Source organism: Limulus polyphemus, unplaced genomic scaffold (assembly GCF_000517525.1).
Source record: "Limulus polyphemus unplaced genomic scaffold, Limulus_polyphemus-2.1.2 Scaffold1268, whole genome shotgun sequence".
NCBI classification, from domain to species: Eukaryota; Metazoa; Arthropoda; class Merostomata; order Xiphosura; family Limulidae; genus Limulus; species Limulus polyphemus.
In genome coordinates this window covers 66782-88656 of record NW_013666878.1, presented here as the reverse complement: position 1 = coordinate 88656, position 21875 = coordinate 66782, and the positions used below count along the sequence as shown (strand labels likewise).

At 35.1% G+C, this 21875-nt stretch overlaps 1 protein-coding gene across 5 annotated transcripts in view; it reads right to left on the bottom strand.

Annotated features, from left to right (window-relative positions):
• Positions 1-7850: 7850 nt before the first annotated feature.
• Positions 7851-21875, bottom strand: part of LOC106462853 — a 53289-nt gene continuing 39264 nt past the window's right edge. For 4 of the 5 annotated variants that reach the window (XM_022390246.1, XM_022390245.1, XM_013922816.2 and 1 more), the window contains exons 7-8: positions 20612-20668; positions 14597-18006 (exon numbers count right to left, since the gene is read on the bottom strand). In XM_022390246.1, coding sequence (XP_022245954.1) covers positions 17345-18006; positions 20612-20668 — 719 coding nt within the window. In that variant the 3' untranslated portion in view covers positions 14597-17344. Of the gene's footprint in view, positions 7862-14596; positions 18007-20611; positions 20669-21875 lie in introns of those variants that run through there. The other variant, XR_002611361.1, reaches the window with a different exon arrangement.

Here is a 21875-nt window from a genome sequence, read left to right as displayed (position 1 = left end):
AGCACAACAGTATGTCACACCTTAGTGCCCTCCAATCCTAGTGTTGTGTAAAAACTGGACTTTCTCTTGCCACAGAGTTACGGGGACTGCTAACTGTAGCACTGCTGCAGCACCACATCTCTTGGGCTGGTAGCAATGGTATAGCACATCTTCTTGTGTTTACAGTTGTATATATAGAAGCCACAGGTTATGCTACACTCTTCCACTAGTGTTGGGCGACTCATCTTTGCTGAACTGCTAGGCACCCATGCTAGATCTGGGTCCTTCAGTTGCTCTGCTCATCTCAGAGCTCCTGAAGCATTAAATTTGGCATCAATCCTTTAGCAGAGTTGTCTACTTTATGGCAATTTGGAGATATGGCTAATACATCGGTAGTTTTTGTATCCTTCACAGTTGCCAGGATCAGGAAATTTATTGAACAGGTAGGATCTCACTTTGTAGAAAAAACAGTCCATCAACATTTTTGTATAGGCCTGGGCAAAGAATTATGAAAAGGTATATTCTTACAATGTTGTTATTCAACATACTATCCTTCTCTTCATATTTTCAAAGTTTATTAACCATTTCAGAGCCTCCTAGTATATATGTAGTCACAGAAGTGCTTTACAAAGACAATCGAATTAAGCAGTTCTCTCTTTATTGTGCAGTATCTGCATTGAGAGCTGAGAGCATATGACTAGCATACATGATCATATGTTCCACTCTATCCTACAACTGAAACAGCACTGTTTTAACTACTCTGTCACCGGGATCAGTGTCAAAGAGAATAACACACAGAACTGTTGGGGATAGGCTAGCATTGAAGAATCTACTCAAACAAACCATAGGGATAAAAATTCTGGGTTGCACTCATCACTCTAATCAAAGCACACTTCCACTGTCGTGGACTCTTGTTTCTTTTCTTGGGGCCAGGCTTGCACTGCAGCTATCTTAACTGTGTTGGTCAAGACTCCATTCCTCCTGATTATACATCCATGAAACTCCTCCTCCATTCAAATGAGTGGGCACTTTCTGGACTTCAGTTTCAGGCTTGCTTTTCTCATGCATTGGAATACTATCCTCAGGTTCACAGATACAGCTTTAAAATTGGAACACAAACCAAAACATCATCAACATGAACCAGGCATCTTTCCCAGTCCAGTACTTAGAGTGTAAGATCCAAGAGCCTCTCCAAGGTTTCTGTGGCATTACACAGCACTAATAACTTGGTGTAAAACTCATACAAAACATCACTCATGCTAAAAACAGTTTTTTCTGCTTTCGTGTTTCAATTCGAGTTGCCAATATCTGGACACCAGATCTAATGGGTAAACCATAAGAGCCTACAAATGGATGTTTGTTGTAATGGGAAGATGTCAAATCTATGCATAACCTGACGTACCTCCTTTCTTTTTGACAATAACCACTGGAGATGACCAAACACTCTCCAAATGCTGTATGATGCCCTCTCACAACATCCACAGTATTTCAATGTTTGCAACTTTTCTAGTGCTTCATGGAAGTTGGTGCAGTGATTGCTTTATTGGGTGTGCATCACTGTGACTGTAGGGTGCTGAGTTATAATTGCTCAATTCAGTTAGCCATCTGAACCCAAAAATGCATCAACATATTCAACCAACAAATGACTGAGCCACTGTCACTGCATTCGGTCTAGAGTGTCAACACACTCTTCAATCAATGCCCTCAGGTGTGCCAGTAGCCCTGTATTTGCTTTCAGTCAGTGAAACAGACGTGGTCCTAGTTCTACCACTAGTACTGGTCACTCCCATTTTACTCACTGTGCCTATGACTGTTCCAGTATCTAGCTGGATAATTGATCATCTATAATTGCAAAACAACATTGGAACTTCAACTTTTGTTAGCTGGATCACTGCCCAGGCTACTGTTGCCTGCTTTTTTGGATAGGAAATATTTTATCTCATATGTGGCTTCTATATGCTCATTACATGGTACTGATGCATTGGACCTTTTCTGGATTCGATCACAGAACACCACTTGTGTATAAGGATATACTGTTTTTCCCCTTGCCACATACACCTGTGTGGTCCACTGTTTCTGGGCTTGACCTTTGCAGCATTGGATAACTTTCTCTCAGTATCTCAGCTCCCCCATTGCACTGAAAATTACTCAAAAACTGAGAATGCTTATTCTGGATCCAAGAATAAAAAATTACCACTTTTGTCCTTTGGGCAAAACTTAACAGACTAAGCCAGAGAGTTGCCTTTCTGAAATCTACTCCATCACCATTTGCTAGAATGAAATCCGTATTCATTGACCATAGCAGTGATTTCACTGGAAGAGCTTGGATGATCACAAAGTCCAATGGGGTTCCTGCTGCTATAATGTCCACCAAAAACACAGCTTCTCACATTTAAACCATTATTGGGATGTACCAGGCCGCATTTAGCTCTAACAGAGCTGGGTTCATCACTAGACTCCTTGGCTAAAGCCAGCTGCTGTGATCCATCAAGTCAATGACTAAGACAAACTTGAGATTCACTAGTTTTCTGAGGTAATTACCACAGTGTCCACCACTTGTCACTTTGCTGCTTGGCAAATGAGGATTCTAGGGTTTGGAAGGCACCTGCTGAGCTATCAGTTGGAACCAATGACCTTTCCATCTTCGTCGTGCAATACCTCTGCCAGTGCTCTATTTGCTCACAGACAAAACAAACACTTTGCTCTTCCCATCTCAACTAAGGTTCATATGGGTGCATTGAATGTGGCTGTATTGGAATACTGTTTTTTGCACTGAAAGTCAGTGCTGTCGCCCTACATTTCCACCCTATGGAAGTGGCTGTTGGCCCCCATTGGATTTGGTACACTGTAGTAGAGGCATCTGTGTTGCACACTTTGACTATGGACTTGTTACTGCAGAAGCTATGCAGGCTTTCTTCTTTCTGGCAGCCAGCTTGAAGTTACCACTTTAAACAATGTTACAATAGGTATAGCCTCACTGATAATAAAGATTTCCCTCACTCCATCTAAACATACTTTGTTGGTTCTATTCTATTTGGAAATTTATCATTTTGAGATCATGATATTTTAATTCTATAGAGATCAATCCTGAGAGAGTGAAAGCTGTAGAATTAAAAACCACCTAGTAGATTATCAACTTTGCTCCTCAGCACAAGAACATACACTGCATTTTGTTTTTGTTTAAGGTAAATAAATATTGTGTTGCTTTTCTAAAACCCCTTCAGTCGTTTTTTCTTTTCATTACAAGATTAAAGTTCAGTCAAATTTTGAATACAGACTACTCCACAAATTTCCTGGTCGACCCTGCTGTTATTAGCAGATCTATCTGATACTTGTGCCAGAAATCAGTTTTGTCCTAAAATGCTCCATGTAGATAGTAAGGAAGAATTTTGATGCTGTAAAAACAGAATTTATTGTAGAGTTTCAGTTTAGATTAAGTGTATATTACTCCTAGCTCTATCTCTTGTGTTTAACAAGTTTAAAGGAATGCTTCTAATACGAGAATGACATATTTGTAAAAGAGAAGTACTTTCAACCAAAAGGGAGAAAGACTGCTGTAGGAAAGACATGTTGAGTCAAGGAGAAGCAATCTTCTGAACATAGGACTTTTGGCCATGGTGTGAAGGTCCATGACATCAGCCAACCTGCAACCACAGACTCAGGGGAATTTGTTCATATCTGGAACACTCAGACTATTAGATCAAGCCCTACCCCGAGAATCAATCTGAGTGGAAAGGAACATGGATGACTAAGGGTGGTCAAAGTGGCATTGCACCTAACGAGTCCGAGACTACACGAGGTGATCTCTACATCTAGGCTGTCGCCAGTCAGAGTGCCATGTCCCCGGTTCAGATCCAAACTATCAGCAAATGCGCTGGTATTTCTGGAAATGTGCTATACAGAGACTAATTTCAAACACTTTCAGTAAAGTAAACGCAAGTGAAGAAGTGAAACAAATATTTATTCAGAATGACTAACTAGTATGACCAGCTTCTAATTCACAGATTGATCATACTAGCAGCTGTTGTGGAAGGAGGCATTCAATGTCTGCACAAGACAGGAACAAGATCAACTCTAGATGAATGAGACCAAGAAAGATGCAGACAAACTTGTGTTTATACACAATTTTTATAGCCAGTCAAAACTTTAGTGTGGTGTCTCAGAAGTTATTAGGTTACACGCTTCAATCAAAAGTCTAATACAAAATCCCAAACATTCCAAGCCAGTAGTATGTACAAGTTTCTGTTTATGATTTTTTAACATCCAGTTAACATGGTTGTAGTTAAATACATCAACAAACAGCACGGACATTTGGAAACATCTCGATATACCTGGATAAATTACAGTCTATATTAATTATAAAAGGGTGAAATTAGAAGCTATTTTAACTATGATATATGTATACCCCTAGAAAGGTAGTTTCTATGGTTTTAAACCATTGCCTGAATACAGTCCATTTTCTCGCTGATGGGGAAGTAATAATGAACTAGCTTACATCTCCATATTCAGTGCATTCTCTTTACACATACTTAAGAAATTTTAATGCAAAATGTTAACATAAAATATCTATTTACATCCACAAGTGAAAACTACAATACTAGATATACAACAAAATCACGAGCAGGTGTTAAAGATCACGTCCAGTCTTTCTTTTAATGAAGAGTAACAGTTTCATCCACAGCAAGAACTTATTCATTATCGAGGAATTTAATTTTATACCGTTTTTCAGAAATATTTATAGATGGAAGTTGTGCATCACCAAAACTCAACACAGTAGCCTAAAGTGTCATATGTTTGACACTGAGATTTGATGTAGGATATTTTGTACATACAAACAAAGGACTTTAAAGCGATTGAAGACCCTCTTTACCGTGTCCAATGCCTTAAGACTAATTAGTAATACAGGCCCATTGTAAAAATCTTTATACATCACATTATGTAGTTGAATTATAATATCTCATTACTGCACACCTTTTTCTGTACCTATTACATTAAATTTGAATGTATTTAATGGATTACATACTGTAGATACTTATTTTTTACACTCCTTACTGTCTTTGCTATGGAAATTGATTGAACCTGTAATATATTTTTTCTACTATGTAAATTATATCCATTATATAATTTTCTTATTCTGTACTGGTTGGAAATAAAAACTCATTTGTAATAAAGGATGGGAAAGTGTGTCTATTTTTTCTTAACTTAATAAATATTAAAAGTGCAATAAAAATACATAAAGGTACCAATACTGAAAAGAAAAACATATTGTTTTCAAGAATTCTATCAATATGAAATTAGATGGGAGTGTCCAGTCTCACCCTCATGACCTTCCTTGTGTCATCCAGTATTACTGTCAAGTTTGGTTAAAGTAGACTATATAGTATATACTTTTAATTTGCACACAGTATTATATAAATTAATCAATAGATGGAATATTTAATTTATCTGACATAAATATAAACTTTGATATATAAGAATAATAAGTTCCACTTTTCCTTTATACATAAAAAATGTGCTCTTTTGAATAATGTTGGTCCCCACAAAAACTTTTTCAAAAATGCCATGATTTGGCAAGTATGATTCATTTTATTTTACATTTTACATTACACGCTACTTCCCTCACAGTAAGTTGGTAAGACCCTCTAAAGAGAAGCTCTACGAACGCTATGTTACAGAATATGTTTGCTTCTCCCTGAACTCTAACTGAGTTCGTCATAAAGAAAGAATCAATACACAAAAATCTACAATACAACAGTCTTTATTTATAACATAGTCAATGACTCAAAACAAAACAAGGCCAACTGATTGTTATGTGAATGTGGAACTATAGAGAGAGAGAGAGATAGTAACAGAAAATCTTTATTAGTTTTTCTCTCTCTCTCTCTTCCACCAGGTTACAGTAAGCCAAAAAAAAACAGAAAGAAACTAATAGCTCAATAAGACGAAAATGCTTTTTAGGTTAAACATAAAACAATGTTAAACCTTAACAACACTAAATTGCTTACATTAAAACTCTAAATCTGCTAGAATCAGTAAAGCTGAGCAATGCTTAAAGTCTTGCTTAACAGAGGAGAGCCTGTACAACACCAACTGATACAGCATAAACAAAGTCGAGCTGCTCCATCCCGCACATCACTTACGTGATTCTAAACCACTCTTAAGAGCACAAGGATTGGGAAACCTCGGGCCATGACCAAATTTGCTGGGCAAAAGAAAGCTGTCTATTTTGGGACATTACGGGTGAATTTAAAGCTATCTTTCAAGCTAGAGAATGCATTTAATATCCGGAGAGAGAGAGAGAATTATTCTAGTCCCGTGTGCAGTTAGAATAATGGGGAGGAGTTTAGCTGAGTTATTCCGTGTACAGTTAGAATAACGGGGATGTGCTTAGCTGTTTACTTGAGTGATGTTCGATATTTAAGCTGAATATAAAGAAAACAGAAATTTCAAAAAATTCACATATTAAGTAAAGGGGTGATAAATGTTCAGTACCATCCTGTACCAAATTTCTCGTCCCCTTATCATTTATATCTATACTCGGCCATCCCTTATTCTAAAACAACTAATAAAATCAAGAAATAAAAAACTCATCATTACCACAGTAAAAACACTTGTATACAGGTAAAAACAAAAGTCACAAGTTAAACACTAAAACATCTGTAATAAAATAGGGATGTCTTAAAACAAGGAAATTAACATAATGATCACTTATCCCCTTTAAGAGGAGATAGCCAACACCATACATATAAGCAAATAAAAATCAGAAAATGTCCTTTTAATAATGTTCAGTGCACAGTGAAATGCAAAAAAAAACGTTTTAACATATACAGACAAAACAATACTGCTAACATTAAACAACCCATTAAGTGCAAGAGCAATGAACCACATATAAAAGAAACCTTTCATAAAGTGCTGGAAATATACATATATGTATATATACTATATAATTTAACTAACTAAATTAATTAAAAAAGTAAACTCACACAAAACATGTATATACATACAAGTTAGGTGGAGAAGCTGGATCCGCTTATCTAGAAGAACCTCAATAGTATGTCTTCCAATGCCACCACAGATTTGAAATCTGCCATTGTTGTCTGACCAATGATCTTCCTCGATGCCAAAAGAGCCTTGTGAGTTCTCATCAGATTCTCTCAGAGATGACACACCCCTTCCTCCATCTACATTGGCGACTGTCATTGTTTATCAGATGGTCGTTCTCTTGGTTATAAAATACCCAAGCTTCTGTCCACCTTTTTTGCATATTCTTGACAGTGGCAATTTAAACCAAAATCTGCTCTGGGTCAGGGAACTAATTGACAGCTCATTCTTCTCCAGACACAATCCTGGAGCCTTGGGAGGATCTGCTTATGAAGTGAACACCTTTTAGTTGATGGTGTTTACTGGTACCATTGTTATTTTCATAGCCAGTGGGCTGGTGCTGGATACTACAGTTACTACTGCCACTGGAGTTGTGGTGGTGGTAATGGTTGATTGAGCTTCCTGTTTTTTTGTTAATCGTTTAGCATACTGGGGTTCCAGGAATGTCCTATTGGATTAAGGGATGTTATGGTCCTACTGGAGGTGCATACACATAGGGTGATATCTGAGTTTCTTTACAAAACAGTTTCCAATGGTATATTTGTAACTTTTCTCACCAAATAATTAACTTCACTTTTGATTCACTCTTGGATCTTGTCTACAGTGGGACTGAATCTGGCATAGTGTTTCCTAGCTGACACACTGGGCATCACAGGTTTGGGAGAACCCTCACTCTTTGGCTCTACCTGCTGGATAGTTGTGGTGGTTGACGAGTTCTGGTATTCTGGAGATTTTAGAGCTAGTCTATCAGTAGCCAGACTCTGCATGCTTGATGCATCATCTAACAATACATCTTCATCCAAATAACACTGTGATAAAAGTTTGTTTGTTAGTAATTAAGCACAAAGCTACACAATGGGCTATCTGTGTTCTGCCCACCACAGGCATCGAAACCCGGATTCTAGCGTTGTAAGTCCGCAGACATACTGCTGTGCCACTGGGGGGCATGTGATAAAAGTAAGGCTAATTTCTGGAGTGATTGGTAAGGCAAATAATTATGTCAAATCGCTGAAATTGCCAAACATTCTCACTATAGTAACCTTCCATTTTCGTGCAGGTTTTGAGAATATTACTCACAATTGGCTAGACGAAAAACAAAATAGCCAAAAGAATCAAGAATTTGCTCTCAAATACAAGTTCAGGATTCAAAATGCAAGGCCAAAGAATTCTGATTGGTAAAAAAATTTGGTCAAGAATGTGGGTTAAAGCTGTAATGACCTAGTTACAAACATATCCTACCCTAAAATATTTCTTAGGAGCAGAGTATGAAAAAACAATTGGTAGTCAAGTTGTATGACTACAGGCTTATACGTACTCATCTATATCATGTATGTAGAATATAAACCCTATTACATGTGGACAGCTTGGTTGACACAAGCATTCTCTGGTCTCACACTTGATCTATATTGTGACTACTATCTCTAAGGACAATGGTTTACAACACTGGGGAGACCCGAGAATGCTTGTGTCAACCAAACTGTTCACAGATGGTTGTTATACAAAACAAAGTCCAGGTCTGATAGGAAAGAAATGGAGGGATGTGACTGCAGAGTTAGGACCCACACTAGTGCCCAAATAGACAAAACACTGTGCAAACACTAAAACCTAATTTTTCTCAGCCATGGAAATTAATAAACTCCAATATATTGTGATAATCAACAAATTCCGTCCATACATTTTTATCAGACAAAAACCAGTCAACAGCTCAGAAAGTAAGGGTCATAAGACATCAGAGCAGTCATAGGTTTCTAGATCAAACAAGTGTCCTGACTACTGTGATGGAGTGGTAATCACAAAATGTAGTTCATACATTTCGTTGGAATCACCACTAAATAGTTCGGAAAGTAAGGGGTGCAACACCATTTAAGTCCTTGGTTTTTCGACCAAATGACACTCCTAACTCCCGATAATCAAGTGGAATTCACACAATTTAATGCATACATTGTATAGTGAATATCACTTGATATGGTTGGAAAGCAAGGATCACCACTTTCTTTCAGTTAGTGGCTATATAATCATCAATTGTACAACTCTGCCAATTAATTGCAGCTATAATCAAGAGATCAGCATTAGTATCTCGACCAATAACAAAAGCTTTCCAACATCTCTTTAGGCACTTCCTGATCAAACACAGATAAGTACTCTTAACATCCTCATCTTCATCAGCTGAGCTGAAGTGTTCTAAAACAGCATCCATATCTTCCTCTGACACATCAGTCCTAAACTACAATTCCTGGTCAAACCAGAGCATGTGAAGTTTATCTGCAAGCTAAGGTTTCAGCTTATTAAAGTGCTGTATGCACTTTATTATGACATGTGAATGTTGTATTTAATGTGTCAATGGACCAGCTTGTCAGGATACTAGGTGCAGACCTTTCGAGATGGAACCAAGCAGCTTCCATGCCATTGCCACGTGCTAATGCCAAACTCAATCTCCATGCTGAAAGATCCATTCCTTGATTGTTTTTCATACCATACCTAGTTCCTAGTGCATAAACTCATTTTCATTAACCAGTGCAGATTTTAACTATACCACATATGCTTATGGACACTGTGGCACTTCTTCAATAGGTGGTAAACTATACATGACATCTACGAGGAGCATAATTTCCCACACAAACATGAGCATGTTTGGTAAACATCCAGTCAATTATTATACATGGCAAATATTTGTCCCAGTTGGTTTGAACAGAATTAAAAACTTTGTAAGGATGTGCTTGACAGTCTGTATTGCCTGCTCTGCCAAACCACCTAACTGGGGACGATAGCTTGAAGTGTGCATCTTTACCACACCCAACACTGCTCAACCAAGAGAACTGACAATTAAAAATAGTTTCATGATCTATGAGAATTCCTTCAGGTGCATCAAATCTAGCTATATATTGCTCTGCCAACACATCAGCAATGAAATGTGCTAGTGTCCACCAATGGGTAGGCCCTGGCCCACTTAGTGAAGTAGTTGAAAATAACCAGTACATATCAATTACTTGACTTTGTCTCTAGGAGGGAACCAGTGATGTCCTGGGGCTATTCTCTAGAGAACAGAACCAACAATTCTTTAATGGAGTTTACCCCATCTAGGCCAGTTTTTCATGTAAGCTGCATACACAGCACCCTGTTGGCACAACTGCTGAACATCATGATTCAAACACCACCAGTGGAATTGCCATAGAACATTAATACTAGTGCATGATACACCTTGATGACATCAAGTCTTTGCATCATACAAGATCTGCCTCAGCATCCTGGATACCACTAGATGCGATACAGGCTGAGAACCACGTCTAGGTGACTGATGCAAATACTACAACATGCTGTGGCACACTTGTAAATGCTTGTTACCCTTCTACATGTCAAGGAGTGCCCAGTTTCCGATCCCCCAATTGCCCTTCCTAAAACTCTCGAGGTGTGAGTTTGGTGTCTCATCACTAGAACAATCGCCTACAGTAGGATTAGTGACATGACAGCTAAAGTGATTTTATTTCAACATGGTGCCCTGTGTGAGGACATTCAATGAATATACAGATCCTCACTATGTTCCGAGATAATCTGTTTCTGTGTTGCACTACCAGACAAAGCCATATGACCCTGTCTTACCACTGCAACGTTGTGATCCAATGTGCTACAATCCCTTCATGGGAATGCTTGATCCATCCTAAGGGTGAACTTCCTGCCATACAAATAATGACCAATATTTTATGAAGACTACAACTGTAAATAATTCCATATTGGTCATGCAGTATTGGCTTACGGGAACATGAGCACCTGGCTGTTGCATACAATCACTTATTCCACTCTGTCTAGCGACTGTTACAACACTGGCTTGACTCCACTATCACTGGCATCCTTATCCAACAGGTACTCATAGTTCATACCACCACAAGAGCTTCCAATAAAGTACGTTTTAGTGATAGGAATGTGTGTTTACACTTCTTGGTCTACCTAAAATGAACATTAGCTCTAATGAAAGCAGACACTAAAACGGCAATCTTGGAAAATTTGGCCACGAAATAATGATAATATAATGCAATCCCAAGGAAACTTTCAGCTTCTCATCTCGTTACGGGTTGCACTCAGTCTCAAACCAATTCAATCTTCGCAGGGTCAGTCAAGGTGGCGTCTCTCTCCACTATGTGACTGGTAAATTCTACTTGTGTGTACTTTAGTTTTTACCCTAACATTCTTATCCATTGCAGAACCATGGATAAGTTCATAGCAGCAGGCTAAAACAAATGTTCAAGTATCAGGACATTATACACATAGATCAGTCATCTCATTTATTGCAGCCTCTTAAGCATAAGCTCCATCAGCCTCTCGGAAGAGGCCATATCATTACACAGGCCAAATGGCATGACTCAGAGCTCAAACTATCTCGAGTGCTAAAAGCAGTTTTGACCTTGCTCTCATTATCCAGTTCCATTTGTCAAAATCTGGAGGCCAGGTCTAGAGGACTTAATTATTAAGCATCTTCCAGCACATCTAAATATTTGTATGTTCGTGGCAACAGAAAGGCATCACAGTACATCATGGCATTCACCCAGTGGAAATATACACAAAACTTGCTTATGTCATCATTCTTCCCAATCACTACTAGAAATGAACATGCACTCCCTGATGGTTGTATGACAACATCCTTTAATATCTGCTGCATCTCTGTACTGGCTATATCCACAATATTCCAGGGAAATATTTTAAAAAAAGAAGATAAAACACTTTATAAGGATGGTATGGTAATATATTTCAAAAGACACTTTTGTGTATTTCGACAATATTAGTTAGTCCAGTTGCCAGTTATAAAGCATGAAATCATTGGTGAAGCAGATACCATAAGAATAAAAACTACGGTTATCGGCGATTCAATAATTTTGAATCCCGAAGAAAAGTAGCTGCTCATATCTATTTCACTGACCAAAAGGAGAACGCATGTGCCCCGAAAAGTCGTGTAAACATATTATTCAATGCAAGACGTAAGGAAGTAAAAACCTTCCTGTTAACCAAGTTATATTTACTAGGTTTATACAATGCTCCAAAGTTTATTCCAGAAAACATGTTAACTAAGATATTTTGACTATATAACTATATAAAGATCCAATGTTTATTCCAATGACAATGCTAACTAAATTATCATGACTGTATTATACGGTGCTCCGATGTTTGTTCTACAGAAAATGTTAACTTGGCTATCTTGACGACACTTATATAATACAATGCTCTAGCATTAATTTTAAATTAACTTCTGATCAGCGCAAGCTACCTACTTAGAGTAAAACTAAAAATTAACCTGGCATTGAGTATAGCTAATTAAATATACATTTCTTACGTATAAATATTAGAATACATTGTTTCATCGGTTGGGTACCCTTGCTATTAACGATATTTTCAGCTGTAATCTTAATTATTTCGATCAAAATTATATATTGGTCTACTATTTATTTCAAATAGAATGTTAATTGTCTAAGATACAAATATATTGTAACTTATTTCTACAATGCAAAGATAGAGCATTGCGATCAAGATTTCAGGCCACTTTCAACTTCTGATGTCCATAAGGATTGGGTTACTTGACTGATCAAGGTGATGAAATACTGTTAAATATTGCTTCTGTGATAGTGAAATATCTGCAAGACTTTTTGTATTACACATTACGAAGTTCCTATAGTTTGCTTCAAATGATTTATTTAGAAATTGAAGAAAAGTTTGTTTTTATTTTTTACTTCAATAATAAACATAACAAAACTGTTTGTGAATCTTATCTCTTTATGCCCCGTTTCTATTTTACAAAAACTTCGACACTTATTGTCTAATAAAGATGCAAATTAAGAATTATCTTAAAAACATACAACCTCGTAAAACAACATATCAGTCCAATTAAACAGGATCCTTTGGCCTTTTCTTCACAATTTTAGTTTTCCATTGTTACTTATTCCTTACTGTTCTGATCCTTAACAATGTATTCTCCAACCACCATCCCTCTTTGTTTTCTTCTGGGAGTTATCAACCAGAGGTTGTATTAGACACTGAACAATTTATCAACTTTGGACATCATCAGTCAGTTTCTTGTTTTAATGTTTATGGATCATTAAAATGTCCAGCTTCACTAAACACAGAAGCTGTTGTGCAAATTACAGACAAAGATGTCAGCCACATAGACAAAAATACAGGAAAAAACACATGCTTTTCTACCACATCAACAGTTTGGTTTGAATGTTCTGCAAGGCTACTCGAGGGCTATTTGAGCTAGCCATTCCTAATTTAGCAGTTATAGATCAGAGGGAAGACAACTACTAAACTTGTGGGCTACTTCTTTATCAACAAATAATGGGATTGACCATCACATTATAACTCCTGCACAGCTGAAAGAGCAAACATGTTCAGTGATGGGGATTCAAGTCTGCAACCCACAGATTGCAAGCCAAGCACTCTAATCACCAGGCCCATATCAATAGAGGTTTTCAGATTCCACAGCAGGTAAAGCATCACATGTGGTTTTAGTGTCAAATAAACTTGTATGTTTTAAAACTGGCCAACTGTGGAAAAATAGTTCGCTGACCATAATGCCCTATGAAATTGGACATGGCCATATTGAAATCACATGTTGAATCCTTCCTTTGATAACACCAATTGATAAGGTATGCTGATTTTTGAACTGGGGTAATAACTTGCTAGTATTGTTTTTGAATGTTGTACTCATCAACTTTGGTGAATGGACTTCCTTATATTTGTATTCTTGAAAAAAATTATATTTGAGCATCAAACAATGTAGCTAAACTTGTTCCCATCTTTTCAACTGATCATGCTACACAAGGAATTTGAAATTTTGCATCCAGAACACCCTTTCATCAAAAATATCAACATGAAAATGTTTCTTCTGCAACAGCTAACTATAGGTCTTTGAAATGTTTAATGGACAATCCCATTGAGTTTCACTAGATTTTCTCTTCCTTTTTTTGCACTTGTGCAAGTATGATGAGAATGTTTTCAAATTATTTGCATCAAGTGTATCTAGTTTCATTGCATGAGCTGCACAACTGTAATGCTGGACATGTGGATATTCATTAATGAACATTTTCAATGTGGGCTATCAATTTGGCAGCATTATCTAGTATAACAAAAAATAACTTTTGATGGTTCTTTCCAGCAATTATGTTTTTAAATTAATCTGCAATGTAACCTGCAGTATTTAAGTCCTAATGAACTAATAAAAGATTGGCCATTGAATTGTTATCATAAAACTTTACTTTTTCTCTTTAAATTACACTGACCAATAAACATCATGGAGATGTAAGGGACTTCTTTGATTAAACCACTGATATTCTGCCGGACATCTGCAGTCTCATTGTTACTTATGGTTGGGATCTTTGGTCAGGTAGCAAATGTTCTACACATGAATCTTATATGCTCAGCTTAATGCAGATTTTTGGACACTTAGCAACTTCTTCAACTGAAAAGTTACTTGCACCTTAGCTTTAAGCATTTTGTCATCTTGAAGGTGAGTAAAAAACTACCAAATATATGATTTTGGTTTTCCATGGCCAGAAGTGGCTTTGTTTTATTAAGTCAGGAACAAAATGTCATTACAGAGCTCTCACTTCATTGTTGAAAATGGACATTGGCTACTCTGTGTCACTAAACCTCATTCATCACTTTCACCAACAGAAAAGTGATTTCATAACTTTTATTGAAACTAAAAAACCCTCAAAACTCTTTTTTTTTTATATATATAACAACATTTCTATACATAACCAACAGAATTTCCAGAATAATCATAATACATAGCCAATAAGCACAATTATAGAAAGGCTCAACCAATAAAAATATTATCAGAAGTCAATCAGTGAACATCAAGCCTACACATAGTTAAACTTTTCAACTCTATCAGTTCATGTGAAATAACAGAAGTAGCAAGCACTCTACTGTAGCAACTTACAAATAACTTATATTCTGTGAGATTTATCTAAGTTTCAAAAAGTAACAAAATACTAGGTACAAGTACTATTTTTATGTACTGCTGTTTATAGTTATGATACTAAGTTAAGCCATGTTTTCTCAAATTATAAAGTATTAATACAGCATACTAATTTCACACAACCACCATATCCAAAATAACTAACACAGCTAGGTAATGGCACAGAAATAGGTCTAACATTGCCCCTTTATTAGGCCTAAATGATTATGTAAAGAGATATTTCTGTAATTTACTCATATATTTAGTCCATTGTTTGTCAAGGAAATTGTCACAAAATCTGACATTGATCTTGTAATGTACATCAATTGATCATACTTATCCATTCAACTGACCATGTTTCCAACATTAGATACTAGTAATTGCAAAAGTTTTCATTCATATTTACTTTTATCAGTTTGAGGCTATACTTAAAAAAAAACAAAAAACGTCTGTTCATGACCCCCACCCCAGCTATCTGCATTTCTATCAGGACAATATATAAAGAATCAAACTCGGCACAAGGAAAGAAAAGAAGAAAAGCTGAATGCAGCAAAACAATCAGAAGTTTTAATGCATCACTGTTCCATCCATTAAAAACCATATTAAACAACGATTCTATATCACTGTTCCATCCATTTAAACCATGTTTAACAATGATTCTATATCACTGTTCCATCCATTTAAACTATGTTAAACAATGATTCTATATCACTGTTCCATTCATTTAAACTATGTTAAACAATGATTCTATATCACTGTTCCGTCCATTTAAACCATGTTTAACAATGATTCTATATCACTGTTCCATCCATTAAAAACTATATTAAACAATGATTCTAAAGACATCAAAGCATGCAACTTTTAACAATATCTAGCCAACAAAAACCCGATTTGATCAGGGAAAGTGCATACATGCTCAGCCATTTATATAGATTGTTTAATACATAGATATTGTGTGCTTATCAACAACATGATGGAGATCCCTGCTAGACTATCTTCTTTCAACTTCAATCTTTCTGTTGGAAGATTAGTTGTATCAAATAGCAGAAACAGAAAAAAGAAAGTAATTTTTTTAATTTGATACGTGTAAAACTACTAACAATATAAAACCAAAAACTTTGAATATTTATACTAATTTTTGAAAAAGAAAAACAAAACTTCAATCTTGAGAAGAATATTCAGAGATTATTTGAATACTGGATTACAGCACCCGAAGCAAACAAACAAAATACTGATATGTAATCACAATAAACCACTGACAACTACTAAATGCAAAAATTGTGGAGAAAAAAAAACAAGTTCACAGTGGTTGCACAAGTGGCATTTATCTATGGTTTCCAGCCCCTTCTTACCCATCTTTTAGATATGCATGCTTGAAATGTTTTTATAGGACTTAGTGATTTGAAGTCTGCATTAACAATCATTCATTATTGTTTCACATGAACATTATTCAACATTTTGATATTCTATTCTTACATAAGGTTCATCATTACACACACAAAGTACCTGCATATTCAAAGATAAGTTTTAATTAGTACTTAAATTATTCTAACTTTAGGCCCTTTATTCTTGTGGTTTTAGCTCTGTTATTCAAACATAATGACTAGTGAGAAATGATGCTGATCAACAAATTGAAACAAGTTTAGGAAAATGATTTTTAGACGAATTAATTATGAAATACTTCTCAATTTTGGGGAATTTGTTTTTTGACTGGTCATTTGCGAATGGGCAAATGAATTAATTTTTTTAAACCTACTATTTGTTTCATTATTATTAATATCTTAATAAAACATTACAGCCAGATTAAAGGTATAAACATAATGTAATTATTTTGATCTAGTAGTCAAGAAATTTTAATGCTTAAATTCAAGTAAATTATAGACTAAGACACAACAACGAAAATAACAAGTTATTCAACTGGACTTAAACTAAATAATTGAACAGCGAGTGACATGCAAAACAATACATTCTATAATTATATCTCAATTTTTTTACTGATAGGAATAAAAAAATTCATCAAAATAAGTTTAGAAAAATGACTGTGAAAGGTCAGTTTAACATGACATTAGCTCACTTATCCATCATTTCAGTTTATCTTCCATTCAGTTAATATCTAGTGTTTCTTATGACAGAAAAAAAATACAACTTAAAATAATTATGTGATTAGAGCATTTATTACAAAAATTATGACAAAATGACCTATGTTTAGAAGAAAAACTAACAACAACATTTCAGAGAATGAATATGAGCAATGAGTGGATGATCTAAACATATATTTTGAAAAAACGACTTTACATTATGTTTTCCACTTGCAGCTATTTACGTGTCTTCAGAAAACACTTGAACTAGCTTTTCTAGAATCTGCATCCGATCACTGTGCATCTTTTTGATAGTCTGAATGTAACTGTCTTCCTCTTTCCGAGGTCGTTTTCTATCACTAGATTCAGCTGGTGTTTCAGCTTTATCAACACTTTTGTCTTTTATGGTATCTTTTTGTATTTCTTCTGCTTTGTCCTGAGAACTTTGAGTGGACTCTTCACTGATTACAATAGATGCTTCAGTATTTCCATTTGACATTACAGAACAACCACTGGCTGACTTTGAAGAAAATGGTATGCTTAACTTTGTAGGGTTAAGCTGTTTTCTTGCAGATTTCAATCCAGCCACATTTAGTGAAGAGCTAATATTTGTATGATTATTTCCTGCTGATTTTACTGAAGGACTCGGAATCTCACTTTTACTTCCATCCTGCACTAAAGGTTTTTTCTTGTTTGTTTCTCTTTTCCACTTTGTTTCACATTGATCTCCTGTTACATAAACAGAGCTAACTTTTGTTATAATCTTTGCAATAATATTCCATGCTTTTCTTTTTGTTAGACGTTCCCCTTGAACAAAGTCTTCATTAAATAGACCATCATGTTTTTGTCTTAAGGACAAAAGCAGCTTTGTCATTTGAGGGCTCCAAGCTACCAACCTTCCACCTGAATAACGAAAAATTAATGAAAATCCAATTTTGTTTTTCTACAAAAGAAACAAAGTATCAAATAAATGTTTGATTTTTTAAACAAGAACAGAGTTTGTCTAATGGAAGATTTATTCACATAAACTTGAAATTTTCAGCCATTACACATATCCCCCTACTTAATAAAAAAAGAAAAAAAGCCCTATATAAAAAGTTAAAGTAATAAATTTTAGATATATCTAAACACATAATTATTATCTTGAATTGGGGCTAACAAAGACAATTGTACATTCCACAAATATCATATTTATTACAAACATTGTTTCATCAGTAAATATATTATCAAATAGGACATTAAATAGGACAATTAATCTCAACAAGAAATATTTAAATCTAGAGTTTAAATACAACTGAAAATAGACATTCTGATAACATAAAAATGTTAAAACTCATTGAGTTAGTTTTACTTTTTAGATCAAAATTTAAGACAAGGCAAGTCTTACACCTTAGTAGCCTGTATCTAGTTTTATAGAATACACAACTGTACATTTACAAACACTACAGTAATGTTAATTATTTATCAATATCTCTGATCTAGTAAATAAAGCAAAACAAGGTTTCATCTAAAGTCATTCTCCTGAAAACAACTTTAATTGACTTTCATCAAATTAAAAGTTTGAACCTCAAGACACTCGTCAGATATCAAGACTTCAGTACACATAACTGTTGAAAAAAATTTAAATGTTAAAAAAGGCAAAACAAGAGTGAACCTGAAGTAATGCTCCTGAAAAAAAAACATTGTTACTTCATTAACATGTCAAAATTAAAGCTTGTCTGTTCCTAAGTGCAAAGCTACACAATGGGCTATCTGTGTGCTACCCACATGTACAAAACCAGATTTGTAGCATTATAATCCCTCAGAATTACTGCCGAGCCAACAGGGAGCAATATTAAAGCTAAATAATAGGTAACAAATCACTGATCAAAACTAGTAGTAAAGTAATAATAGTTTCAACTGTAATTACTGTCATACTCTTAACTACATACACTATAAAGCCATTAAGATTTTATTAAATGGCTCTCTCAATTTAACTAACTTCGTAGTTTCACAAAAACTGTTGATGTACATAAGCTACACTAGCATCATGAAATATAGCAGTTTTAAGTTTGTGTATGTTGGCTTCAAAAACATTTTAAATCTTATTACTTTCTACAATATCAGGAAATATTTGCATTTTATTGTTCAAAGCAAATTATTAGAACCAATAATTATTATTTAACAAGACTTTTGAAGATGACATTCAATTAAACCGTGTTCTAATAGATTTAAATAGTTTAAATAAGTTTTCATACTGCTGATGTAAACAACATTACTAAATGATGTATGCTTTAAAAGATTAAGAAAACTTCTCTAGTTTCATTACAGCTAAGTTATAAGCTTTAATAAACTAGGATTCCTAGTGTTTGTTTGTTTTGAATTTCGTGCAAAGCTACACGGTGGCTATCTGCGCTAGCTGTCCCTAATTTAGCAGTGTAAAACTAGAGGGAAGGCTGCTAATCATCACCACCCACTGCCAAGTCTTGGGCTACTCTTTTACCAACAAATAGTGGGATTGACCGTCACATTATAATGCCCCCACGGCTGAAATAGCGAGCATGTTTGGTGGGATGGGGATTCGAACCCGCAGATTGTGAGTCGAACACCCTAACCACCTGGCTACGCTGGGCCGATTCCTAGTACTGGTTGTCTAGCAAATTCACAAAGACAGGCCGAGGATTCATAACTATGCTAACAAATTCTGGGATGAATTGAACTAGGACTATTGTTTGTTTTAGTTAATTCTTATAAAATCATGATGTAGTTATTATGAAGGTTGATGAATATAGTGTAAAATTTAGTGAACAGAAAAATGCAATTCTATTTATTTATCCAACTTATTATATACAGGCTTTTCAGAATGACTTCAATATATTTCCACATTCAAAAACTTAAATGATTCTGATTGTAAAGAGACTGTTGCAAAAATCATAACAGCTTAAAGTTGTGTGTTTTTAATTTCGTTAATCATATTAATTTAGTTCAACTTCAACCACGTGAATACACATTCATGGAAGTGAAATGCAAAAGAAATGCATCAAAACTTGCCCACAATGCAAACCTGAGAGTGCAAGTCATGTCTCTCACTTCACATACCATCAAGGGGAAATCTGTTACCTATTATTGAATGTACATAATTTTGCAAGATTCATTTTTTCACTCTCATTACTGTCTGATGAGATTTAATGGTGGAAATAAGCAGTTATTATCTTCCTTCAATAATTTACATGCATTTAGGACCTGTATTTTTTGAGTGATTTCAGCAGATTATTCACATCTCTAAACAAGTGTCTAAACAAATGTCCTTCTTTTGCAGCCATGTAGGAAACAAATAATTTATATTATGTTAAACACTTATATTAAAACATATGGTAAGAATTCCTATTCTTAAGATGTACAGATTCTTCATTCCAGTGCTGGACTTACAACAGCATTTTTTAAATACATACATCTCACTACTATAACTAGGTTGAAAATCAAACTTTCACTAGAAATCAGCTAAAACTTATTCACAATATTATGTTACCTCTTGTGCTGTCTTCAAGGCAATGGATATTGTCACCTTCCAGCCTATTTTCATCTTCTAAATCAATAGAAAAGAAACACAATTTACATAAAGAGAATTTTTTAATCCTGAAACACTTTCATAACTTTTCTTTCATCATTTTCATGTTCTTGTGAAGTTAGGCTTAACTACAATGGTGATTTTTCTTGATTATTCACGGTCAAAATGTGCTGCTTTACAATCTAGGACCCCTCACAACTTTTATTTGCATATTTTAAAATTAAAACAATTTTATTCATGATATCTTTCTTTAACACTGTTTGTGTGCCTTCTTGGAAAGTGTCTTTGGGTCTCGTTTTGAAAATAAAAGATGGAGTTTACAGAATAAACAGTAGAATTACTTATACACTTGCTTACTATTGTCAGCCAAATCCACAAGTAAACAATCACAAGGTTAAATAATTCTGTCAGCCATGACCATATGTAAACAAACACAAGATTAGGTTATCTAGTCCTGTAAGCCATGACCATAAGTAAACAAATTCACGGTTATCTAGTACTGTAAACCATGACCATAAGTAAACAAATTTATGGTTATCTAGTTCTGTAAGCCATGACCATAAGTAAACAAATTCAAGGTTATCTAGTCCTGTAAGCCATGACCATAAGTAAACAAATTCACGGTTATCTTGAACTGTAAGCCATGACCATAAGTAAACAAATTCATGGTTATCTAGTTCTGTAAGCCATGACCATAAGTAAACAAATTCATGGTTATCTAGTTCTGTAAGTCATGACCATAAGTAAACAAATTCAAGGTTATCTAGTCCTGTAAGCCATGACCATAAGTAAACAAATTCACGGTTATCTTGAATTGTAAGCCTTGACCATAAGTAAACAAACACAATATTAGGTTATCTAGTCCTGTAAGCCATGACCATAAGTAAACAAACACAATATTAGGTTATCTAGTACTGTAAACCATGACTATAAGTAAACAAACACAAGATTAGGTTATCTAGTCCTGTAAGCCATGACCATAAGTAAACAAATTCAAGGTTATCTAGTCCTGTAAGCCATGACCATAAGTAAACAAACACAAGATTAGGTTATCTAGTACTGTAAGCCATGGCTATAAGTAAACAAACACAACATTAGGTTATCTAGTCCTGTAAGCCATGACCATAAGTAAACAAACACAAGGTTATCTAGTATTGTAAACCTTGACCATAAGTAAACAAACACAATATTAGGTTATCTATTCCTGTATGCCATGACCATAAGT